At 39.6% G+C, this 27,030-nt stretch overlaps 1 protein-coding gene across 4 annotated transcripts; it reads right to left on the bottom strand.

Annotated features, from left to right (window-relative positions):
* Positions 1–5,122: 5,122 nt before the first annotated feature.
* rxrba (retinoid x receptor, beta a) lies at positions 5,123–26,631 on the bottom strand. 4 transcript variants are annotated; one of them, XM_075450132.1, is made up of 13 exons: positions 26,531–26,631; positions 25,605–25,765; positions 23,744–23,976; positions 22,686–22,839; positions 22,378–22,557; positions 21,506–21,526; positions 19,751–19,911; positions 19,383–19,512; positions 18,959–19,091; positions 15,743–15,778; positions 11,762–11,853; positions 11,520–11,625; positions 5,123–10,991 (listed from the first exon to the last, which is right to left on the bottom strand). In XM_075450132.1, the coding sequence occupies exons 2-13, from the start codon at positions 25,618–25,620 to the stop codon at positions 10,844–10,846; spliced, it is 1,410 nt and encodes a 469-aa protein (XP_075306247.1). In that variant the 5' UTR covers positions 25,621–25,765; positions 26,531–26,631; the 3' UTR covers positions 5,123–10,843. The 4 variants fall into 4 exon arrangements, with proteins under 4 accessions (XP_075306247.1, XP_075306249.1, XP_075306248.1 ...); XM_075450134.1 differs by lacking the exon at positions 15,743–15,778; XM_075450133.1 differs by lacking the exon at positions 21,506–21,526 and having other exon boundaries at positions 26,531–26,629.
* Positions 26,632–27,030: the final 399 nt, after the last annotated feature.

Genomic DNA, 27,030 nt, shown 5'->3' with positions numbered 1-27,030 from the left:
TTTAAACCCCAACTTCAACCACAATGACGAGCAACTCTGACTGTGGTCCTGCCGACCAGCTTCCATGTGATTCTGTGAAAAAGTGTGAACATTACGTTCCTAAAACTTCCCTAATTAACCTGCCTTTAAAATCAACTGATAAATATAAAAAATGAATAGATTCCAAACCAGCAAGATGATTAAAAGTAGACATAAGTGGAAGGAAAGAAGGGGAGGAAGAGAACACAATCAGGACTCTGTGTGGCTGAAGGAACAAAAACAAATGATTAATTTCCAAAACAAGAGGCTGATCATACAGATGTAAAGTATTTGTGCACAGGCACTGCAGCCACTTAACGAGGTCAGGGAAAACCAGCAATAAAAACAATGTGAACTGTTATGGTCATGAGCTCATTCCGGTCCGTCAGTCCTTTGAAAACCATCAAAGAGCGTTTCATCTCTGCCTACAGTTCAGTCCCATCCGGGCCTTTACTGTACGAACAAAACATTCACATGGCCAGGCGGCAGAATAAATAACTGTGAGGTTGCAGAATCAAAATATTACCCTCCCTCTTCCCTTTTCTGTCTCTCCATCTTCACCTTCTTCCTCTCTCTGCACAGATTTCCCTCTCATGTTCGCTCCTGGCAAACAGAAACAAGCTCGTTAATCCTCCCACGCACACGGCCGAGTGTCCCTCCTGACAGTGAAATTAAGAGACTCCCTCTAAGTGCATTGCTGTGAAACAAAAGGTTTCCCACTTCGACGTTCCTTATTGTAACAGTAATATCATGTTTAGTCTTGTAGTCTTCAGTTTTTGAATGAATTGAATCTTTTCCTCTCTGGGAATCCCTAATTGAGCCCTTGCTATACATAACCTGTGCAATTTTTCAAAGGTTTCCAAGCATGAAATGTTCAAGCTGAAGAAGCTGCCGAGCATTATGTGTAAAATGGTCGTAACATTTATGCGTTTCATATCGGATGCCAAATATTTAGTAACTCTGCAGTTGAGAATATTCTTTATGTTCAGTTAGTCCTTTTTACTGATTCATCGTAATTTACGATTGTGTTTACGTGCACAAACGTCCCCTAAAGTTGGGGCACTGTATAAAATGTAAATAAAAACAGAATGCAATGATTTGCAAATCTCATAAACCATGATTTTATACACAACATAGAAAGTAAATGAATAAAATCAAATGTTGAAAAAAAATTAGACATTTTACTGTTTCAAGAAAAATATGAGCTCATGTTGAATTTGATGGCAGCAACACGGTAAAGTAGGTGGTATTAAAAAGAAACAGCTGGAGGAACATGTGACAACTAACTGGGTTCATTTCTAACAGGGTAGTAAAATGATTGGGTATAAAAAAGAGCACCTGAGAGAGGCAGAGTCTCTCAAAAGTAAAGATGGGCAGAAGTACAACAAGCTGCACAGAACTGCGTCTACAAATTGTGTATTTTAGAAAAATTATTCATTTATACTCGTCGTTCGTGAGATTGAGTGTCACTATTGTGCACCTTAATTGACATCATGATAGTAAGACGTGCCAAGTGCTTTGGTATCATTTTGGTCGGTCGCAAACCTCCAGATATGACTGCCATGTTCGAAAAACAGGAAGAGCAGCAGGGAAGACTGTTCAAGCAAATCAATCCAGAAGACATTAAAAAAAACTGCTTAAAGGTAAAACAGAAAAGTTGAAACTGTGCAGTTACTTTTGTGAATGCAAAACAATAACTTCTTGTATAACTTTTCCAAGTGATATTCCTGCAGTGTCGCGGTGCTGTTTTCTCTGTAGGGACGTTAAAAAGGGTTAAAGCTCTGTGTGGACATCACAATGTCCAATGCGGTGAGCAGAATCATAGCTTAATGCTCCTAACTTTAAATATTTCATCATTCACAGTACATAATATATCATCAAAAGATTAAGAGAATCAGGAGACATCTCTGTGAAGATCCCTGCGATCTTCAGGTCCTCAGCAAGCTTTACAAACAGGCATCATTCAGTCCTGAAAATCACTGCATGGGCTCAGGAACACTTCCAGAAATGATTGTCAGTGAACAGTGGTGAACATAACCATCCCGACTTTCTGAGACATGTTTCTGCCATCAAACTCAAGATAAACCAACATTTTTAACTTTAATGGAATTAAAAAAAAGGTGTTTTTCAAACTTTACTCCACCTTGGTCATAAGTATGAGGACACTTCATGTAGTTCAGAACGGTCCAAAGTGTCTCTGCAGTTATGGAGCCATTGGTGAATAAATTTGAGGACGTCAGGTCAAGGTTTCAAGAAACAGCTTAAGGGTTTAAATATACATTCAATGTATCAAAGTATAGTACAATTGCTAGAAAAGGTCATAATATAAAGCTAGAAAGAGCATTTATACTCAGATACTTATAATGTGCTCCAGGCAGCAGGACAATGTGTGATTTCAGAGCGCGATTCAGCCTGCATAATGTAGAAGATTAGTTATTTTCAAGTTTCCCATTAAGTTTCGAACACTCCCCTGTGACTAAGCATCTGCAGCTGCAAGTGGCACACACACACAGTCTACCTCAGACTCAGTATTTCTCTCCATCTGACATATTCTGTCTGCCATGTTCCCTTGATTACAAAGACCAACAGTCCCCGAGCTGAAGAATTATACATTTTGTTTTTTCACCCACATTTAGCTCTTCTAAGAAGGAGCTCTCAGTCATCTAAGTGTACCCTGGCTCAGATTTGGTCTGTGTATACCCAAAAACCGAGCATATGATTACAGCTGAAAGAACATGGGGACAGTGGCTGACCAGTAATTTCGCTTTGCTAAATGTTGTCACCAGTCATTCCAAGATTTCTTCCCATCCAGACGGTCTGGTCCTTTGAGATGCAACAAACTGGAGAATGTGCCAGGCTGTTATGCTTTTTCATAACACAAAAAATTATGCAAGAAACATAGGTATGCACATAAAAAGATAACCAAAAAAGCTTAAAATGATATCCTTTAGATATGCCGCGTACCAATTAGTGTTAGCCAACCGACATAAAACAATTTTCTTTGATTTCACAGCGATCAACCCACAGTGAATGATGGGGAGTTTTAATTGTAATGGCACAATTTTAAATACACGTTTTAAAGCACTTGCAAATATATTCAAGTTTGTAGTTTTAAGTACTTTTAATTAATATGACGCTGTAAAGCATGACAGATGTGTTTTTTGTGCAGCTGTGGAATGAAAAGACACAAAATTGAAATGGGATTATATAAGGAGACAGAAAATGTTTTAAATGTCAAAAGCTTGAATTCTGTAGAGGATTCGGATGTTTATTTACAGAAAATAACTGTGAGCAGCAAACACACCTGATATCCAGCCCTGTCTGAAAAGTACACAGCATCAAGCAGGCTCTGTTTTCTGCAGGTGTGTGTACGTACGTGTACTTTAGTGCAATGTGTGGGGTACTTCTATCACACAGGACCCACCAAATCAAGTGACTGGCAAGTGACTTCAAACAGCTTGTATATTCAGCGCACAGCAATAACATTCACCTGGTGAAAAGTGGCATTTCTGAGGCAGAAATTAAAGGGAATTTGACCCCTGGCATAAAGGTGTCTTTCTGCAGGGTTCAGCCTCACATGCCACAGTGGAGGGGATGGAAGAGGAGGAGGAAAGGAGATGAAGAGTTCTAGCCAGAAAGCAACTGTGGGGAGAGGACTACAAGAAAGTTAAACGGGAAGAAATCTAAATTTTTACAGAAAAGATGCAAAAAGTCAAAAATGATCAGAGGAAGGGACAAAGAGCGACGTGAACAGAGTTCAAGAATAAAAAAGTTAAAGTAAGCTGTGATGAAAGAAGTGAAGCATGAAAAGGGAGATTCGGAAAGAGGACGGCGAGGATGCCGAGGGTCGTGTGAAGGGTTCAGCAGCCAGAGAAAATATAGTTAAAGGCACTCTGACCACTGAGCGTCTAAAACACTGATTTACAATACTGTAAACCTTTGTAACAGTTGCTTTTAAGAATCATTTTAAGTGGACACATGGCGGCTTTCACCTGGTAAAAATCTTATTCTGGAGTCACACTTTCACAACCATTTACTACGTAAGTAACAAGGTCATTCAATTAAAAGGGGCATTTTACAATGTTGAGAAGCTACAGGCTCTTCTCTTCATACACTGAACTTGACTGCGTGTGCCTCAACAGAGAACTCATTGTGTGTGCTCCCTCTGCTGGCAGCTGCTGGTACTACAGGAGCAGCTTCCACGGAGGCTCACTTGGCGCAGATATCTGCAACATGTAAAGATGCTCAGCGTCCTTTTATCTTTTAGTTCATTTGGAAATGTAGTTAATCTACCACTGCTCTGAAAGAACAGCCTTAAACTTGTAAATCTGATGAGGTTATTTGCTAATTCTTGCCTTTTTTAAATAATTTCCCTGAGGTATGTTTTCCACATCATTTCATTGGTAAGACATAAAAATGCAGGAGGCCTATGGGGAAATAACAAGGGTAACGACGTATCAACCGAACAGGGAAAGCTTAAGCTGTGCGGCAGTTTTAAAGTTTACAGAAGGATGAACTTTTCATTATGAGGGAGGAGACAAAGAGGTGGGAGGAGAGATGCAGAAAGTGTGAAAGAGCATCCGTAAAGTGCCCGTCTTAAAAACAATTACAACCTCATTCCTCTCCTTCTCAGAATTTAAACGCGAGGTAGAGGGGACAGAGCCACGACTGTAGGGGGGCATTTAACTAGAAAGACTTCTGTAATCTTACTTCTGCTGCCCCGTTTTGACCAAAGTGTGTAAAATAGGAGGAGACCAGCTCTAATCAAGTGAAAGAGGTGGAGAAACAACAGCAGATGGTGGTTGTTGAAACTGTTGAGCCAGGACAAAAGGTCAGTGCTCCCTCTAGAGGTCCAAAGATAGGAGTGCAGTGCCAGTGGTCAGCTGGGGCCCTGGGGTCCTGCTGGACTGAGGAGCTGATATTTCTCCAGGACACAGTGGGAGCCGAGCTGCGACGTTACCTCTCATCCACACTGGGAGGATATTTTATGGGAATCCTGGAATTAGTGCCCTCTGCTCACTCTTCTTTCTTTGCAACTATGTTTACTGATAAAATGCTTCAAATGTGATTTATTTCTTAAATAATAAATGAGAAACACTTCACATACAGTATTAAAACTTTTACTCGGACATGATACAACAAACAGAAACAAGATTCAGAATTAATGACCAAAAAAAAAAAAAATTCTGATTTATTTCTTTTGTCCTTTAATCCCCAAAGCACACAAAAGTCAATCAGCTCCACATATACAATGGAGTAGAATACAAAGAGGACAAAGAACAGACACAAGAGAAAGAGACAAATTAACCATAAGAGACAGGTTCCATTCTAATTTTTCAGTTCTTGCATTTGTTTAATACTTTGTAATAAAGAAAAAGTGAATAGCATAGTTGGAAAACAGAGACAGGAAACAAGACAAATAAACAGTGTGAAAGTTTTTAAGGTGAAGAGTAAACAATTAAGGAAGATCCTAGATGTACTAGAAAATAGGTATTTCTGTTTTTCCTCTTGATCAACAACACTTGATCCAGGTTCTTTAAGCCCACATCTATTATTCCCCTCCTTCTGACCTGTCCGCCAAGGTTAAACACCAGCAACCCCCTGCTCCTCAAGGAGAGCCGTCATATTCAGCTGATCCCTCCTGGCAAGTTCCTCCACTGTAACCAGATCTTGCTCAGAGGGGGCAAAACAGGGGCATAAAATCTGGTGGCCATTGCACTGCATTACAACAGTCAGGACCACAGCTTGAACCTCAGAATCCAAAAGATTCTGGAGGGTTTTTATTTTTATAAATTCAAGCTAAAGCCAGACCAGGCTAACATTGCAATAAAAAAAAGAGAAGAAAAGATAAACTCAATCAAATCCGACTGAAGAAGAGCAGGTCCAGGGCTTGGCTAGCCCTGTTTAATCCTTCCTTATTTGCATTTCATTCACAAATGTATGTTGTCAGGCTGTGGGACCCCATGAAAAGCACCAATGCACAGCTTGAGCACCCTGAGGGGTCCACTGGTCTACTACTGGTCTACTACTCCAGCGACCAGGCCGGCCCTCTCCACACGAGCTGTCATCCCATTCCTAACAGGGCCCCTGATTAGAATGCATTCGACAGGCCAAGGTTAGAGCACTTTCTTTAGTGTGCAGCACAATAATCACAACAAACACAACAGATTAGTCTGGGGACTGAGTTGCCCTGCATTTAAGATGGCTGCAAACAGCTTGGCAGTGATTAAAAAACAAAAACAGTGAGGGTGGTGGTTTCAAGGCTGCATAGCACACGCTGAACCTTATTGATTAGAACAGGATCGGCCTTGGCTCCAGGGGACGTGCACCAACGCCTCCCTCATGTCTAATCTACACACAATGATCAAGTCTTCAGTCATAGCTTGCGATCCATTTAAGAAAAAGCATAATAATCAACGTCTTTATTTTCGAAACGCAAGAAGTTTCAAAATGTAACAAAAATGGCGACAACAATACTGTTACACAGTCAAAAGGTCACAGCATGCGTCTGCCTTGAGTGCACACCGTTGCAACGACAAACAATTGTGGGCGGTGCGATTCAGCGGTCTCCCACGGTTACCGCAGATTCTCGCAGCTCTGCCGTCAAGTACAGTAAGCAAAGAGGGACACGCGGCGCTGAATCCCTTCTCTACAGTTCTCCTACGCAAGCTTGTCCCGTTAAAAAGCTTCACATCCTCAAACAGTCCAAGAATCATAGGTTTATTTTACAAGTTCATTCCAAAGCAAAGCCCAGTAAATCTGAGCCCACGTTGGTGAGAGAATACGATGTTAAGTCTTAAGTATAGCAAATGAGACGTGAATATCACAGAAGGAAGGAGAACAGGTTGTGTTCATAAAGCTTCAGGTCAACACACCAATGGTTCCTGCTTCCTGCTTCTTCTATTACTTCACTCGACTAATTTATTCAATAGCGCTCAGCAAGTCACAGCCAAAGTTACAGTTTCTGCCAGTTAAAAGGCGTAGCTGCAGATTCCATACACATGTGCACAAAAACATACACGTGGCCACACGTACTAAATGCTAAGAAAAGAAAAGAAATACCCAACCACCAGCTTTAGCTAAAAACAACAAAAAAAACCTGGCTGCTCAGCAAAGCTAAATGTGGCTTAGCTACAGAACCTGCACTGACTGTATAGCTTTTTTTAACTGTATATGTATCACCATTAAATGCTAGGCTCAATGTAAAATGTAAAGAAATACAGATATGCAACTGCAAAACTTGTATATGGAGGGATGGGAACTGTAAATGATCTCATGGCCAATTAATATCATTCAATGGACCGAGTTACATTTTAAAAACATATCTTCCAAAATAACTGCTGAACCACGTTACGATATACAAGCTGCTTATTGAAATGTTTGAGGAATTATTTACAGAGATCGGTATCTGCTCAGTCAGCACTGTGTGACCAGTATATAATAGTATATACGGACCACAATGATTCCCATCCCCAGTTACAAACATGGGTGCAGTTGCAGCAGGCTGAAACAACAAGGAACTCAAAAACTAAAATCCTGCAAAGAAAGTTTCTGAGATATCAACCAACCAGAGATTATTCATGCAAAGCAAATGTCCTAAAAATCTGTTGATCCTCACAGACTTCATTCCTAAGCCCAATTTGTGTGGACAGCTGAACTCAAAGCTAGATCACAGATCTAAAAGCTCATTGGCCACAGAATCATTCACACTCAAGTCTCAAACCGCTATGAGCTCATCTGAACCAAATGAAGCCACTAAAGCACTGAGACAATACTACAGCCCATACAGTAAAATGCTGGCAGATACCGGTGCGTCTCATCTCAATCATAAGTCAGAAACCATCTTTCTTTACTTTGCCACCAAACAAAACAACGAGTCAACATAAGGGACTGACTTTTCTGATTACATCGTTGAGCTGAACAAACATAAGCAAAGATGGAGGAAAACTAAAACAGCACCAACTCTCTTACATGTTAAAAAAGAATCCCGGCATCTGTCTTACAGGTCAGCCGCCAGCCTCCGTGCCCACATCAGATGGGTGAGGCCAGGGATTCTCTCTGAGAAGTATTTGGACTACATGCTGGGCAGGATGTTCATTGGTCCTTCTGTTCAAAGCAGACGACGGACCCTAAAATCCAACAGCTCATTTAATCATTTTCACCAGCTGAACTTCTTTCCAAGACATAAAAAACACACTGGCTCAGCCTGATAGGGTACAAATTCTTATCAGCCACAGCCAAAATTCAAAAGAACTTTGCTGGTAATCATTTTACACAGTTGGGAGACAACAACAAAGACGGGGGTCATAAGGATAAAAATCATTTCAAGAGAGAAATCTACATTGTAAGCAGGTGTGGCGAATGGCTGTCTGATTTGTCTGTGTATTTGCATACTGAGTTTGCATTGATGTAAATGTGCAAGTCTTCCACCAAAAGAACACAATGATTTAGCACCTGGTAGAGGACTGCAGTACCTCTTCCCTGTAGAATGATACTGCAAAATATTGTTTCTAATTTCTATTAAATGTGGTGACTGATAAGGTGGCAAAATATCAGAATATTCAGAATGCCAACACTCTTTTAAATACTTTACTCACACAAATGGAAGTAAATAACCGTCTACCCCATGTAGACAGTTCAATTCATAGGCTGCTGCTACTTTCCTGATCATGTGGTGGCTGCAACACTCAGATCCAGTTTCTCTTCAAAAATTTTAATCACAGTAAATGTCAAGTGCCATTGCCTACAAAATCTAGCCAAACTGTTACTGAGAACAAAAGGAGGCATTGGCAGTAATTGGTGCAAAATCAGCAATGAGGTGTGGTTTGGCCCTCGGCTCAAAAACAGTTTCATGGTGATGCAATTACATGGGGGACGACTCCATCGTTGATTCAAAAGCACAAAATAGAAATTTGTTAAGTGGAGCCACATATTTTTCTCTCTGCTTTGTTTTTGGTATTATTTACATCTACTGTACAAAAGTGTCTGTACACTGGGCCGATACACGCTCAAAGCTCCAAAGCTGCAGGTAATAGGTGTAGGATTTCCGTTAAACTGTACGGCATCGGTGGATTTAATTACTGCATAACAGCAACAAGTCACACAAGAATGAAAGTTATCAAAACACTGTTATTGCAAATGCATCGAATTTGATACCGACTACCAGCTGAAATTGCATTTTTCCCTTTCCATTTCACCTCTCTGCTGCTATCGCACTTCATTACATAAAGAGGACAAACTAGAGTGGAGCAATGCCTCTCAAACATCTCAAGCATACAGTCCAAAGACACTTCACTATCTACTGAGTAGAAAAGTCACATGTCAGACACATCAATTTACTCAACAGGCACTCAGATCAGTCAATCACACAACTCAGATACGAGCTGTCCAATTATACAAAGGATTGTTCAGAGGGAAGAGAAGATTATTTTCCTCATTCATGACCAATACGGTTGACTAAAGCTTTCCTCAATGTTAGGACAGACCAACACTGCTGCTGACAGCCGTAAAATTCAACCACAGCACTGGTAGGTAATATCAAACTAGTTTAAACTTGTTTGTAATCTGCTCGGGAAGTCACCAATCATTGCCCAAATTCAACAATAAGCCAAAAGATTAAAAAAAATGATGCAACAGTGAGAAAACCCTACGCTTAGTACCTTGAAGTTCATCTTAGGTGTCTGAAAAGAGATGGTCATATCTAAGAAGTAGGAACATTTACACAGTCCCAACTGACAAAAGTGCATTAATGACCACCAGTAAAGGGAGGATTTGGGGAACAGGAGATAAAAGTCAAACAAAAACAAAAATTTTCCTTGCATGAAGCTTTACTTCCTGCGAGCCTCAAGCAGTTTAAAATGCCAAACATCTGCCAAAAATAGAGAAAAGGATAAAATCTATGCTTTAGAACAAAAAAAATAAAAATTCAAGTCATTCTTCTTGTCTTACAAAGCTCTCTGTGCGCATCAGGGTGGGAGGGACTAAGTTCAAGTTCAGACAAAGTGCTCCTAGCCCGCTTTTCCTGGATTTCAATGCCTAAGAAAAAGCTCTCATTTCATGAGTACAGTACTTCAAAAATAGAAACTCAAACAAGTTTCTGCATGATTGAAAAAAAAAAAAACTAAACAAAATAACCATAAAATAATTCCATGTTTACCAGATTTGATGAAATAACTGGTCGGGTGCTTACATGTCCTTCACAGGACGTCTCCTGACAATAAGAAATGAATTTGTTTAATGGATTCTAATGCTTTGCACCTGATTTCAAGCTCAAATCTAAAAGCTAGTGATAACATACAGAGGTGCAGCTAGCTGTAACTGTAAGTAACCCAAGTAAAAACAAGAGAAAAACATCAGTTATGCAGAAGCAGAAACCCCACATGAAGATGTGAAAACTGAAGCCTAACTTAAGACATTTACTGTATATGTGGGATAAAAAGAGATTATATTCATTAAGTTACTAACCATTTGGTGGGAAACTGAGTAAGGGGAGAAGATGGTAAAAGCACATGCGTACATGTGTTTTAATCATACTGTTCATTCCATACAATTTTATCGGTGCATTAGTGATATTGTCTGTCAATCAATGCACGCAGGTTTAGGGAAACGTGTGTATGTATGTGTGAGAAGACAGTTAACCATGGTGACAGGGAATATTCGTGTGTGTGTGTGTGTGTGTGTGTGTGTGTGTGTATGTGTGTTAAAGCTGGTGCATTAAAACCAGCAGGTGCTTAAGTTAAGTGAGGCCCAACACAAAGAGCCAACGACCAAACACAGGAGGCCGAGTTGATAATCCTGGTGTGCATCGGATGCTGACCGAACTCCTCTAGGTGAGCTGGTGAGGCGCCTCCAGCATCTCCATCAGGAAGGTGTCAATGGGCGTGTCACCAATCAGTTTGAAGAAGAACAAATGCTCCAGGCACTTCAGACCGATGGAGCGCAGTGCTGGGAGTCGCAGGAGGAGCTTTGCAAACCTGGATTACAAAGAACGGGTGAGAAGATAAAGTACTGAGAGGTCCAAATGACCAAAAGTCAGATGTCTGAAACGCTGATCAGAAATTTTACTTCTACAATTACTGCACATGGAACTCAGAACAGTGGAATTAAATGCTGCAGAAAGTGGAAAAGTGGGCTGAGATGCATCACAAAAACCCATTCTCCACAACATAATATCTAAAAAGTGCAGCTCCGCCTCTGCTTGGTGACTGATGCAGATTCATCTGACTGATGAAGAATGTCCCACAGGTTACATACGTTTTAATCTGTGGGAGTAAGTCAGGCCAGAGGAGTGCTTTCATTGTTTGGTCAGTCTTAATACTGTACACAAGTACTACTGCTCAGTGGTTATGTATTCTAACAGGATCTGAAGCATGCATCAATTCTATCATGAGGCAAATCTCCGACATGCTGAACGATCAAAAAAATGATCGAGCTGGTCTGTGCTACAGTGACAACAAGGGACTTCTCCTCTTCTATGTCTGTCGGCCTGTGTTATACCTCACCTGCCCTGCTGATCGGGGTATTTCTGTTTGCAATAAGACTCCAGAGATGCGTACACCCTCTCTCTGAGAAGCTCTACCTCACTGGGGTTGGACAAACCCTTGGCGTCTTCAGGAAAAAACAGACAATATTTGCATTATATCTAAGAGACTTAAACATATTCGACATGCTTCTCATTTCCACACAGTTTCATGTGCTTAATGATATTTTCACGTGTGTTTCAACCTTCTACCGGTCTGCGTACCTGGGTTGAAGAGGATGATTGCTCGAAGGCAGCCCAGCTCTGTCTTGTCCATTTGCATGTCTCTCATTTTGCTTACAAGCTCTGTTAAAACCCTGAAGAGAGAAGAGAAGAGATATGCAGCAGGAAGCCCCGTGTGGAAACAGTAGGACGATGTCAGACAATGGAAGAGAAAGGAAACACATGTGAGGAAGAACAAGAAAAAAAAGAAGCAGGAAATCAATTAAAAGACAGGATGGAGAAAGAGAAGGAAAAGTAGAGTTAAGAAAAACAGACTCCATGATCATACATGGTTATACGTGGCTATTTCACAGCATAGTGACTTCATCTCCTAACTAGTTAAGGCATGGCTGAACTGCTGGTTCTGCAGGTGGACCAGGGTGGCAAGCTGCTGGTTACAGCTTTGACTGACTCAGTTTTCTTTCCCACTTTCTCAGTGTTTGCTCGTCTTTAAATAGATAGACTAACAAATGTGTCAGGATGACTAAAAACGGCTGCAAAATGTCAAAACCGAGAACAGGCTGGAGAGAAAAATGTTAGTAGTTTCAGGCTTTAACACGGTTACATGCACAGTTGAATTGAGCCACAGTTAGAGTTTGACCTGGTCATTTAATAGGACCACCGTCTTTGTCCCGGTATATGTTCGCAGGAGCAGAAGTGAGTTGACAGATTGGCTCAACGCTTTGGACTCTATGAGAAAACATTTGAGACATTCTGCTGCTTCCAACTTCCACCTTGTCAGATCATGGTACATGCAAGTGTAGCCGGCTTCACATCACATATGTTGTCTTTAAGTTACTTCATCTTAAGTTATTTGGTAATTAAGTCAAATGATGCTGCGGTTACAAAATCAGGATTCTATTGCAGCAAAGCGACAGCTTGGAAATGCTTTAAACGAGCTGGTATTTGGCCTTAATAACCCGATATTCAGTCAGTTTCTGACACGTTTAGCTGTCTGACAAAAGAAACGGTAAAATGTGTGAATGAGAGAAGCTGTATGTGGAATTTAGCTCTATTAATTTACACTTTTTTACAAAAAGCAGGAACTTTGGAGCATTTACAAAGCACCCAGGCCCATCTGAGTCCTGTGGGAGTGTATACATGCAGAGTGATTAAATTCCAAATCACATTATCTGGGTGCGTTTGTATGGTTTTGGGAGCTTTGCTTTCATACCATTTTGGTCAGACTGACCAGAATAACACTTGTTTTTTCAGTGTAACTGTGGCCTCAACATATTAATCAGAAGTGGTAAAAACAAAGTCCTTTAGAGTACAGGGTAAATGACTCAGGACATATTTTAATTCTATTAGTCCAAATGTACACAGTCATATCTTAGATCAATGTTTTCACTTACAGAAAAGATAAGTTAATTATGATCAATATCTAATTTAACAAAAGTTTAATTTCCTGATTGGCTCATATTAAAATGACAATCTTAAACAATTTAATGAAATTCTTTTAAAATGCTGTCACTACATGAGTTAATAAAGGAGGCCGAGCTTTTTATAACAGGTTTGGAGTCTTTGCCTTTGTGAGCTTGGCACTTAAAACATCTGAAATGCATCTACAAAACAAGAAAACTGTCATTCTATCTATTTTTCTTTCTTAAAGTGATTAGTTAGGATTGGGATATTTTAAGCGACAGGCTTCAAAAAACACCACCTTCACTGCAAGGTAACAAACAGCTTTCACTGTAGGTTGGTGTTAACACATTCATGTTGTGAGAGTAAACAATACCAGTTGGATTTAATTAAGTTAATCAAAATGATGTAGGTTTGTTTTGCTGACCCCAGACTTCTGTGACCTGTAATGTGAAAAAGCGTCCGCTGTTACCATCATTCATCACAAGCTTCACCAGCTCAACCAGGACTGAAATCTTTTCAGATGGCAGCTTTAAAGTAAGCTACGGGTTTTGTCAAAAAGATCGATTTTAAATCTGTTATAAAATGTATTTATATTCTTTTTTTTTTTAACCAATGAAGAGTGAAATATATATCACAGGTGTGTTTGTTAATTTGGTTGCTTTGCCTTGTACTTGAAATGCATTTCTTTCATCTCATAAGATTCTTTATAAATGAATTCCAACCAAACCGACACTTTTCTCATCATGATTGAAGTGATGAGTAAGAACACATAAAGGGGGGTTTGTGTGAGTTATGAAGTGTGTCCCTGCCGGTATGACTTCAGAAAGAGGAAAACAATACAGGCTGGAGAGTGATGAGCATTGTGGACTTAACCTCCTGCTCCGTTGTTTATGATCAGAGATGCATGTTTGTATCTAATGATGTATTTTTTCAAAGGCACCACCCAAGCACACAGTAAAGTGCACGGTCATGACTAGTGGTGCAACGGATCATCATTGATCCGTGATCCGTTCGGATCAATTATTTCGGTTCGGCACACACATGATCCGCAGATTGATTTATGAAAAAAAATAATTGTGCGCATGTTCAGTCCTCACACAGCCACGTTACCATTCATGCTAGTTCCAGGGACAGAGCTACTTTCCACACTCTGGGTAAAAGTCTGCAACAGTTCCCTCTTCAATAAGCAAACAGTCCTATGGCTCGTTTGTGATTTATTGTCCTCAGCGTACAACATGTAGAACAGTGGGCATGGAAAATAAAAGTAGGCTAGACTTCGGTGACTACTGTAACGATAACTGCTGCCTCTAGTGCTACGTCTGTTTCCATATACTCGCGCTGCCACACAAACCTGTCGCCTAGGTTACCACACAGACATAACACGTAGCTGACATAGCGATAGCTAACATAAAGAAAACCCCTAACCTGCAACACAGCGTGGTCATGGCGAGCGGAGGAACTGAAGAGCTTGAACGCCCCACGTCATTTAAATCCCCTGTTTGGGAGCATTTTGGGTTCCCTGTCAAATTTAATGAAGAAGGAAAGAGGTTGGTGGATAAAACCGTGACGGTGTGTAGGCACTGTGGCACAAGAAAGCCACACAACAGTGGAAACACATCGAGCATGGCCACGCATTTGCAGCGACATCACCCCGGTGTTTCACTGACAGGAGTGAAACCGAAAGCGGCTCAACAACCGCTCATCACCGCGGCATTTAAGCAGCCCCTTCCTTCACAATCCGACCGGGCTAAAGCCATCACAAACGCTATCGGTGTGTTTTTATGTTGCACTTTAAGTTGTTTTTCTTTGATTATGTTGAAAAGAAGATGTTAATTGTGCACTTTAAGTTGATTTTATACATTTCAATTTAATAATTTAAAAGTGTTAATAAACAAAAAGACAAAACATGTTTATTTGTCTTGTCTATTTTTTATTTTTTTGCTGATCCGAAAAATGATCCGATCTGTGACTGATCCGAGGAACGATCCGAACCGTGAGATTTTTGATCCGTTGCACCCCTAGTCATGACAAAGTTTTTATACACACCCACACAACGGATAAATTTGTTAATTCCATTCAGTTGTGAAAGAGGAGAGAGGCTCGAATGATTTTTGGTATACGCCCAAAGTGTATGTCGTTAATATTCTCACATTGCTGAGGAGTTTTACTGATAAGGGCTGACAAAACATCCAAAGGCGCCACAGTAAATTAGGGAAACTAAAAACCGAGAACTGGACAAATAGAAAATTTGGACACAAAACCACATATTTCTTCAAGCTAATCCACATGTGTTTTTTTTTTTTATCTGCTCTTTATAGGTTGGTAAGACTCAACAAGCCTTTTTAAACATAAATAAATAAAAAGGCATTATTGATATTCTGTCGGCGGTCACATTACGATGTCAAAGTCGCAAGCAAAAAGTTAATTGAATCAAAGGATGAAAAAAAAGTTCCGTAGTTGCTGTTCAGACGTACATTTTGGAGCAAGAAACCCAGCTGGCTGTTGCTGCGCTTAAGAAAAGCCCCAAAACATCAGCCCGTTAGCGTTCGTTCTGTTTATTTTCATGCTGAGTCAAAGATGAGGGGTTCAAGAAAAGTGTTTGTGTAGTGGCGTAATTACCTGTCAAATATGGCCCCAACCTCAGCATTGTGCGCCCTGTGTATTCAATCACAATGTGTTATTACAATGTCATTACACAGTTACATTGTTATTACAGTATTCTTTCTGTTTACTGAGCTCCTTCAGCTGAACAGATAGTCTCTGCTTACATACAATTTCACAAGATTGAAACTGTAGTATAATGTATATATTTTCAGGTTCTATTCTACAGAATTAATTGGGAATATTCATGTTTTGGCTTCAATTTTTCTTTGTGTATTTGCACAAAACATAATCAATTTTAATAGTCTGTAACAAATAGCTAAACACGGACTTCTGTTTCAGTCTTACATAAGACTCTTATATTCATATGTACTTGAAAAGGCAGAGAGAAAATTAAAATTAAACTTAATAGCCAAATGCATAACAGCAGAAAACCATTAGTAAACATGAAAATGTTTATAAGTGGGAAAAACCCTCAGCCTCAATTTGTGATTCTCTAAATTTGATCAAATCATGAAATGTAACCTCAACAATATCTCAACTGAGCTGTGGTTAAAGATGCATTAAAAATACAGGCTCAAGAGCAAAGTACTACATTGAGGAAAAGTATTTTATATTACAAATAGAAAGCAGACTCAACATTTCAGAAAACACAAAGCATGCCTACTATCTTTGTCATTCTTCTCATTGGTGAGGTGTTGTTTCTTTTCCTCTGTGGACCCACCGTGATGTGTTGGTGCTAATGCTAATGTCACAAAAACAGAAGCTCCTCGTATGGCCAAAAAACAAATTCATCTGTACAGTTCTTCATGTTAAAAAGCTCAACTTTACGAGGGGAAAAATAACTCGTTTAAAGCTGTGTATAAATAAAAACGTTCTATTTTAATAGCTAATTTGTCCTCTGATGACAACTATACAAAGACCATTTAATTATTTTCCATTAAAACTTAAAATTATGCATCATTGTGGATTTGGTTTGATGTCTTCAGGTTCTATAAACATCTGCTGAATATAATTTCTTGCCAAAGAAAAACAAGATGGTAACAGTTATAGTGAACTCGAGGCTTTAAAACACACCAATGGATCATGTCAACATGGCTACGTCTATCTCTTACATACACCTAATTCCATTCCCAGTTTGTACACACTTTATTCCTCCACTTAACTCCTTTGCTTGCGTCTTATTCCCTCCAATTATAGATGTGAGCAGGGGAGAGGACAGACGCATCATCTAACTGTTGTTTCTTAATAAATTCTTCTGCAGCCTGCCACTGTATTTTATTATTTCTGCCAGCATTATATCTGTTTGGGACGATGTATATATTCACATTAAATTTAATTTACAATGCCGTTACAGGGACAGAAAAGACAAGGACAAGGATGCTGAAGTCAATGGTTGACTAACTTCCTTCAGAAACTTACAAGTAAAACAAGACTTTGGCAAATCTTTTGCTCTTTGGCTTTCTCTAATGTTGTGGGATCCAAAACCACTGCCATAAAAACAAATCTCTGTGTGACGTATAGCCACACACGGGAATTTGTCGTCATGGTGAAGAGGCCACAAAGACGCCATCAAAAGAAATCTCAAAGAACCTTAAAGTAAAACGGTGTGGTGCAGGGCTGAAAACCAAAGTTGTGACCTGTGGTATCTCAGCCCTTTGGTACTCTGTGGCAGTTTCAGACTCATAAATGTGCATAATAAAAGTCAATGCACTTCAAAACAAGTCAGAAGCCCATCATTTTAGGGTTTACAATCTTCTCTAGTGTTACTTTAAACTAAAGCCGACTTCCACCTCCTCTACTCTAGAATGACAAAACCAGTAGGTCGCCATCTTTCACAGCGTGTGTTCAGTTTTTTCCGAAATATTGTGGAACTGTGAAATAATGTTGTCTTTTGCACTTCAGGACCAACCAAATAAATGTCTACAACGAGCAATACAGTATAAAGAAATTAAATTCAGCTTATGATTGAATTTTTTTACATTTTCCTCGAAGAAAATGTGGTTTAATAGCATCAAACAGATTCTGATGCCAAGCCCAAACAGAAGCCTGCTGCTTCAGGAGAGCAGAGGAACATCATATAGCCATTTGCCACGAGCCAAGTTGGCTTGATTTAAACCTGATTGGATTTGTAGGTAAAATTGACCCTCAATATCAATATAATTACTGTGTAATTAACAGTGAATTAACACCTTGTGATGTGATTGGGGTTTTACTTTATCATCAAATGCAGTGCTTGGTAAATCAGGTCAGGTGAGAATGTAACGAGCACTTAAACTTATACTCTTTTCCTTTGACCTGTATGATACTTTCCACTCGCTTGTCACAATTGTTGACATGTCAAACACACGTGTTATGGATATCAACACAAAAAACAGTTGTACAGCTGTAAATAAAACACACCTATTTCCACAGTGTACTTTTTGCATCACGTCCTGCCTTGCGTGTTCTCCTGACACATTCCCCTAAACACAGCAGTTAGTCGTGATAATTTAAGCAAACTGCTTAATGCGCTTTTAACCCTCGACTAGATATAAAGGCTGAAAGTACTACTATAAAACAATAGTGCATGGACACTATAACATTGATAATAATGGGATAAAGACTTAAACATTAAGATGATCTAAATTATTTTAAGGGATTTTTCTCATGCACACACACACACATATATATATATATATATATATATATATATATATGTGTTCACGTGTTAGTAATCACAGAATAATGCAACAATGGGTGCTTTGCCACTGACTGGGTGTGGGTGTGCATGCATGTTTATGGGTAACAATTAATCCCCACCCTCCCTTGCATGTGCCAAAATCTTACAGGCAGCACTACAGAAGCAAAGTCTCTCAGTCAGTTACAGCCAATGCAGAACACAGCAGTTGCAGCCAACCAAAGAGAGAAGAGACACTACTCTAAATTCCAGTCACTTATCAGGCTAAACCTGCATGATATTCATGTTTGGATTACTTTATAAAAGCACAAATTTACGTTGATAAATAAACACAGTGTTACCTCTTTCCTTGTTGTGGTATAAGGACCTCTATCAATTTATTAGGTGAATTCAATAGAAGGTTGTGTATTTTATCCTAACACTGTATAGAAGCAAATCCTTTCTAGTTTTGAATTAAAAAATGAAGTGTAATTGCCTCAGAAAGGCGCTTAGATAACAGTTGAATGATGGGGAAAGCCGGTCGGAGATGCACTGCGCATGCATCTGTGCATTACCTGTCAAAGATGGCTCCAACACCTGCACTGTGAGCGCTGTTCCTGTGCACATGGAGGCCGGTGGCCAGTAAAATCCCGTCCTTTACTGAGATGGAGCGATGGGAGAACGAGGCAATCAGCAGCTCATTCCAGCCTGTTGAAAAGTAGATGTGCTATTAATGTTTCTGTATGAAAATATTATCTCATAGAAATCCTACAGCCATCCTTTCTATTTGTATGATTTTGACGAAGATCCACCACCAGTGGCTAAAGTTAAATGTGTTACAGTAAAAATCTCTGAAAAACTGGCATTTGTATGACAGCAAGACAGCACAAGGAAAAATATGACAACAAGTGTAGTAGCTGTGACTGAGAAGTGGAAAATAAAACCTAACAGCAAAATCACAAATGCTTCTTTAAACCTTCTCGGGTCAAACAGGCTTACCTGCACGCAGCAAGATGACCTGATCGTCCAGGGGCAGCTCAGAGAAGTGAGGGATCCTCTTGGCCCACTCCACCAGAGTGAAGAGCTGCTTGTCTGCTGCTTGACAGATGTTGGTGACAGGATCGTTGGGCTGAAATGAACAGAGGTGGAGCTTCATTGGAGATGATTTCATCAGAACTTTACTGCATTACTCATGTAAACAACCTCACAAGAATATTAAGGCAAACACGCAGTCTCTGAATAAATATAAAGCCTGCTTTGAACAGTAATTTGTTCAAACTGTATCAAAATCTTAATTTGGTAATGCTGTCTAAAGCACTTCAAAGGAACACAGCTTGTAGTAAATTCCTGTGATTCAGACTACTCACAGAGCTGCCGCCTGAACTTCCATCTGCATGAAGCTCTGTTTTCTGCTCTACAGCCATCTCTGCTTCCAAAATCTTCTCTACTGGCATCTCCTCGTTCACTGCACTGGTGGACTCCACTTCCCCATCTCTTTCCTTGTTCCTCTGCCGCTCCTCTTGAACAGCTGCAGGATAGGGAAAAAGGAAGGGAGGGGAGGAACACAGGATAAACAATAAAGGACAAGAAAGAGATTAATGGGAATAAGAGTGTGAAGAGTAGAGAGGGAGCAATGAGGATGGGTAGATTGGGTCAATGGATGTCAATGTAGATGGTCAGAGAGGGAAGAAAAAAAAAAAGCAGCCAAAGTAATGAACAGGGTGGAGGACAAAATAATAAATGGGATGGATGTGTCAACAGGAAGGATACAGAAGTACAGTGAAGAAATATAAGAACTAAAGATCACTAGGAATAAGGTTTACATAACAACAAGAATGGAAGCATAAGAGAAACTAATGGTAAAAAAAACAAAACACCTGCTTACTGCAAAAAGCAACATGTAAATACAACATATACAACTCCATAAACTTGCTGTATTTTCCATTCAGTAGAGGTTTATTAGAACCTGACTTGTAAGAATATATGAAGCATTTTATCCATTTCAGATTTGCTGGGGGACATAATAATTCACAGTAGCCCAAATTAATTGATTTAATTAACTATAAGCGGGGCAATTAGAAGTATACGCTGTATATTTATGCTGCTACACTTCTACAAGTTCTGAGTTTTCACAGTCAAAGTTTTACTTTCCCCAGGAAATCATCAAACACGGACTGAGGTGACTTTGCTGCTTTGGTTTATGTTTGCGATCAACAACTTGGTCTACTTACCTAAAATTGAAGGCGGGAATATTAAGAAAATAGATAAAAAAAATAGCTGTTCACCAACCATTCAGGCTGACTGTTCAGTCATTCAACAGGAAATGTCAAGAAAGCACCAAAATTGAGTTAAGTTTTTTTGTTTTGAACAATTTTGTCTATTATTTGATCATCAAAAACAGGCTTGAAGAGCAATGTGATGTCATTATCATAATGATTCTATTCCAAAAAACAATTTTTCTTGGGTCGTGCTTTAAAATCCAGCAAGTATTAGTTGTTTAAACAATGTCGCAGTGAAAGAAAATGTACATTTTGCATTGCAATTACTGATCACTTAAGTGCTTAAAGTTTGAAACCAATGAACTCAACTCAAGCAAAGACTGTTAGTATTAACCAACAATCTCCACAGATGACTGTGTTTGCAAAAGTGTGGCCATTTGAAATTTGAAAAATAGGTTTAAAATGCAAAGATTGGCTTGAAAATAAATCTGTAAACACAACTCTTGCTGCTTTTCAAGCATCAAAGTATCTTGTAACCTCTGAGCAGATGTGGAACTGCTCTGCGGTAGTAAATGTGACCTCACTGGGCAGCAGCCAGATGAGTGTACACAATAAATAACATTTTTAAGGAGAGCAGGATGATGATTAAAATAAGTGTGTATATTCAAACTGTTTGTGTATTTGTAAAGGTTTAAAAAAAAAAAAAAAAAAAAAAAAAACAAACATGTGGAAGTAATTTCAGCCTTGCTCAGGTCCACCTCTGAGCACTGGCAAGAAACAATGGAAAATATTTTAAAATTAAGTCCTTCTCAGTAATGTAATACAATGTCATAATCTTTGCATGTTGATTGCTCATACAGACACAGTCACAGTCACACACCCCTCCCTCCCTCTTCTCCTTACATCTGTCGTTCATCTTGGCCACTACAGAAGGAGGGAGGGGAGAGAACGAGAGGAAACAAAAAAGAGGAAGAGAGGGGGCAAGGGGTTAGTGTTTACAAGACTTACCCACCCCCACCTCCCTCTCTACCACTCTTTACTCGTTCTTTCTATTCTCTACTGTACACATTTTAGTCCAGACATAAAATATCCAACACTGCTAGTTTGTCAAGCTGTTAAACAGTCGTGTATCATTCAGACAGCTTCATTCAGACAGGCCCAGACTCCCGTAATGACTTATAAATGCAATTCTTGGCACTGAATATGTAAAACTACACAGGACACGAAGACAAATATTATATAAAAGACCCTTGGAGTTGCTTGAATTGCCAGACTATCTCATAATCCGCGAGCAGTGACAGCAACTCTTTAATCCCAGTGTCAGACCAATCAGCCCGGGTTTGCAAAAAAAAAACTGCCTTTGGAGTAAAATCTGCAGTGGGGTTTAGACCCTTTGGCTATTATAAAAGTTGCTGGAATGTGAAAGATTTTAGGATACTTCTGGGTGGAAAGGATGCAGAAAATGTGTTCTCTTATTTTAGTGAAGAAACTTATTTTTCAAATGGATCTGATGCACCTTTGTGAGGGGAGACATTTGATGAACTGTAACTACCCTCAGGGACAGCCCGTGTGTTTGCAAGTGCAAAGGGAAGGTGTCAAAACTAAACTAGCTGAACTGTCATTATAGTGGAGTTCCCGAGTGACACAACCTTTAAAATTAAGCTAAACATTTGAGTACGATTGCAAAACCCAAATAAATGTGGCTTAATTTTGAGTGTTCAGATGCAAATAGTTAAGAACAAGCAACCTACAGGGTTAATTTCCTGCTTGCTCACCTTCTCTCTTCATGCCCATGGCCAGGCACTTCTGATAGCGGCAGTATTGGCATCGGTTCCTCTGTCTCTTATCCACAATACAGTCTTTACTGTCCCGACAGGTGTAGGTCAGGTCTTTCCGAACTGTTCGCTTGAAGAAGCCTTTGCAGCCCTCACAGCTGTATACGCCATAATGTTTACCTGAAAAATGTAAAAAAAAAAAGAATTGCAGTTATTTCAAGTCATTTGACCAAACTTTAATTATTACACCATGGCTTTAACTCAAATGCTGTACACAGCAAACAGTTGTACGGCAGGTGTCTATTCACCAGAGGATCTGTCTTCGCAGATAGAACAAAGGCGTTTCTGGGAAAGCATCGGCCCCGGGCTGTGAGACGACAGATGCTTCAAGCCAAGTGGAGGTTTCACATCATCGGAGCTGCTCACTGCATGGAGCCCTGACATGGACACTGTTGAGTTGATCTGAAAAACAAAAACAACAGCAAAAGATACAAGTTTGAATGGAGAACAATGCGGAGAGATCAATAATCAAAACTCTGGAAAAAGCCCAAATCATCAAGCTTTTATAACTTAATATGCTTCATATTAAAGGATAAAGAAAAACTTTAATTAGATGTATTACTGTTAGAAGAATGAGTTGGATTCATAATCACATAGTTGATAGTATTCAAATCCTTCTGTATGATGTGATTTTCTTGTATTTACATTAAACAAATATGTTTAGGGAATAATAATCATTACAGTTTATTAATTTATCTTTCCAATGACACTGAGATGTAAATGTAAATGAACTATACAGTTCTTTTGACCCCATTAATGCTGCCATTTTCTGCAGCCGGCTGGGCTGCACTCTCACTGCTTCAGGCTGTGTAATAGGTTTTGGGATGATATAGTTTATTTTCCTCAGCTGATTATAAGCTCCGACGAATCATCAACAATAACCCAAAGAGAACAGTGATCAAATAATCAAACTGAAGTAAATATAATCACTGAGGACATTTCTTTGCACTGAAACTTTAAAGTTAGATATTTCTTCCTGACAAATCTCAATCAGTTTCTGGCTAATCATTTTCAGAAAAGTTTAATATAGATGATGTTTCTTACTTTATTAGAGCACAGCAACATCCCAGACAAACAAAAATAACATTATATTATCCTGAGCACCACACTGATGATGGCAGATTAGTTTCCACATGTGTATTATTACATTACATGTTACAAAACAATACAACTGTCATGCTGAAAAGTTAAGAGTGGTCTTTGCTTCCCTGCAAATCATGCACAGTGGCTCTCACATCCGTGTCAAAACACAGACAAAAAAATAAATAAAAACTAGACAGCGACTTGTGTCACAACCCTTCCTTACCTGAGGGCTACTAATTGGGCCATAACCCACCGACGGGGTGCCAGGTAAGCAGGGAGAGCCCAGTGATGAGCTAATAACAGAAAAGGGGGATCCGATGCTACTGACGGGGCTGTTGACCCCGGTGGATGTAATGGGTGGCAGGGAGGTCATGGAAGCTGCGGAGGGAACCAGTGAAGGCGAGCGTTGGCCCGAAGGCGGGGAGGACACAGACGAACTGTCTGGGCTGCGAGAATCTGACAAGAGACAACCAGAGGGACAACATCCACATAACATCATGTGAGTGCATGGTGTGTATCGCCTCTTTTAACAATGTCACTGCCATGAATTGTGGTGGCCCAAAAGACCTTAAAGCAACTTATTTTTAATGGAAACTATCAAGACAGTGTAGCCACTGTTTTCTATCCCGCTCTGCTCCCATGGTTGATGGTTTTTAGACATCTCCTCCAGCCCGTCTGTAAAAGTGAGACCAATTTAGTCTTTTTGTGCTGCCAGTTTAATGGTTTGACTGGTGACGTTATCCAAAAGAAATAAAAATGCTCAACTATCAGCCCCAGTGCCAGCTATAGAAATGTGGAGAAACTGTCATCAGTCTACATGGAGACTAACTCCAGGAGGTAAAGCAAAATTTACAGCTTTGAGCTATTTGAAGGCATTTTAGATAGATAAATAGAAAGACAGATACTTTATTGATCCCGAAAGAAATTCAAGATAAAAGCTTGAATTCAGTTAGGATTAATCATTTTCAAACATTACCTGAGGTGAGGATGACATCAGCTGTGCAGTTATTCTCTCTGACTGGTGTTTAATTAACCCCAAAAAATCCTATTATGTATATAGAAGCCTTTTATATAGTCTGTGATTTCTTTCTTTATTTTAAGGTCAGATTTACGAGCCTTCTGTTGGTAAATTAACTGTTTAGTTCCTTATGATCCCTACTAAAATCTGACATTTTGTTGGCTGCATACTCACTGCTTCGGGCTGTGTACTTGGTTTCTGGCTGAATTAGTTTATCTTTCTTGTTTACAGGAAAGAAAATGAGATCAGCTGATTATATGTGCTGACAAATCATCAAAAATAACCCAAAGAGAACAGTGAGTGCGATACTGATCAAATACTCAAACTGAAGGAACTATAACCACATTTCTTAAACCTAAACTTTAAAGTTAAATATTTCTTCCTCACAAATCTCAATCAGTTTCTTGCTAATTATTTTCAGGCAGTTGAATATAGCACCACTGCTTTCCTGGTGTATGAACCAACTTTGAAAGAAGAGTTGCTGTGAGATCTTTTGGTTAAAGGGTTAATAAGTATAAGGGATAAAGAGTGATGTTTCTAACTTTATTAGAGCACAGCAACATCATGAAGAGAGTTACACAAAAAATGCAGACAAAACATCACATTATCCTGTGCACCAGATTAAACTGACAGCCCATGTTTCATATACTGACACACTGATGATGACAGATTAGTTTCCATATGTGTATTATTACATTACATGCTACAAAACAATATAACTATTATTCTGAAAATGCAACAGTGTTCAGGAAAACGTGAACCACGGGTTTAAATAATACAAAATACATTACAATTGCCCACTTTGCTTCGGAAGAATACAAACTCTGATTGATTTATAGCAAATAAATCATCTGTAAGACTGTAACAGCTGTCAGGAGAGTTTTGGATAGATTTGTGTTTCATCATAGCCTGTTATTTGATCCTCCTAGTTTTCTAATTGTTATAAATGTGGATAAAATATAATCCATGAAGCTTCAGCTATTACATGTAAGCATACAGATGGGGTGGCTTCAAGGACAATCTTGTTACAGCTTTGCCATTAAAAATGTGTCGTTTTATTGCTCACCTCGACTGTCTCCCATGATGGTGGCTGGGGCACAGGGGCTGGCTGGCTGGCTGGCTGGCAGCGTTTGGCCGACGTGCTTCCGTCTCTAACAACCCGCTATCAAACTCGAGACCGCGGACTGAGGCCCGGGCCGGAGTTGGTTTGGGAAACCAAAAACGGGTCTAAAATTCCAACACAAGAAAGAGAAACACATGAATTGATTGGCAGCGAGTGGCAACTTTGGTGATAAAAATGTTAAATTATATGAGTATCACCCAGTTCTTGCCAAGACTGTGTGATGTTTATATGCTTGGCAAATATTCGCCTATTTGATGCATTTTAGGCATTTTGTACAGCGTTACAGTACGACTTTGCAAAGCCGCCGGCTGTTCAGCTGATGCTAATACTGTATTGTCAGGATACAGTACAGCTATTACACCGTGTTCCTTGACAAAAAAGAAAAAACAATAGTGCTTATTGCAGTAATTAAAACGTCCATCATAGCTTAGACGGAGCCCTGACTGATGGCAACAAACCACTGCTTGTGGAAGTCAACTAGCATTAGCAAGCACATAGGTCGTAAACTAAGCTATGCTAACGTTACTAGCTAACTTTAAAGGTCCGAGCCTTGAGTAAAACTGAGGTGAACTAAATAGTGAATATATCTCTCTACACAATCTGTAAGGATAGCAGGACTGATATGTAACATTTTGAGGAAATCAAGTTATATCTGGCTAACGTTGGCAAAACAAGATAAGGACTTTAGCTAACTACAATTAGCCACTAAACCCAGTTAGCAAGCTAAAAAGCCTGAAAGAACCGGAGGAGAGCTAGAGAGAAAATAACAGCTTATCACTGGTTGTTCCCACGCTGTCTCATTTCCCTGTGTATAGACCAGCTAAATGACCCAAACACATATTTCGTACAAGTAAAGGCATATTACTGACGGTTTAGCGGCGCAGCTTCTTCGTATGAAAAGATGTGGCGACTAGGCCCAGTGTGTGTCTGCCTCTCCCCCCGATTTGCCTCGTAGTCAGCCCTCCCTCCCCCTGCGACGATGAAAACATGATGATGGTAGAAGATTTGGCTTAGTGCTCTATTACAGTTGAACACTCAGGCCCCAAAATCACTGCAACGCACTGCAGATTGGTTTCTTTAAGGTCGGGGAGGGGTTGTGTGTGTGTGTGTGTGTGTGGCCTTATTCTGGTTGACATGTCTTTGAGCTTAGGAGGCATCCAGTGCAAGAGGTCAGGAGGTCAAGACGAGTTCAGCTTAGTGTGCCACTTGTTGAAAAGGGTATTAGCGGACATTGATAGATTCATGAGCTAAGGTTTTGTTCAATTTAGGGAAAGGGTTTTATTGAGCACAATTTTTTGCATTCTTGTAAGTTTAAAGGCAGAATTTGTTCATTTTCAGCATCAGTTTTATACTTTACTTTGTCCTCTTT

This window comes from Odontesthes bonariensis, chromosome 18 (assembly GCF_027942865.1).
Source record: "Odontesthes bonariensis isolate fOdoBon6 chromosome 18, fOdoBon6.hap1, whole genome shotgun sequence".
NCBI classification, from domain to species: domain Eukaryota; kingdom Metazoa; phylum Chordata; class Actinopteri; order Atheriniformes; family Atherinopsidae; genus Odontesthes; species Odontesthes bonariensis.
The sequence above is the reverse complement of the archived record's forward strand: the minus strand, read 5'-3'. Positions and strand labels throughout refer to the sequence as shown.

Coding starts and splice junctions, on each gene's coding strand:
- rxrba (XM_075450132.1), bottom strand. Junction 21,527..22,377: donor CATGGGCATGAAGAGAGAAG/GTGAGCAAGCAG, acceptor CTCCTTCTGTAG/TGGCCAAGATGAACGACAGA. Junction 11,626..11,761: donor AATCATCCTCTTCAACCCAG/GTACGCAGACCG, acceptor TTTTTCCTGAAG/ACGCCAAGGGTTTGTCCAAC.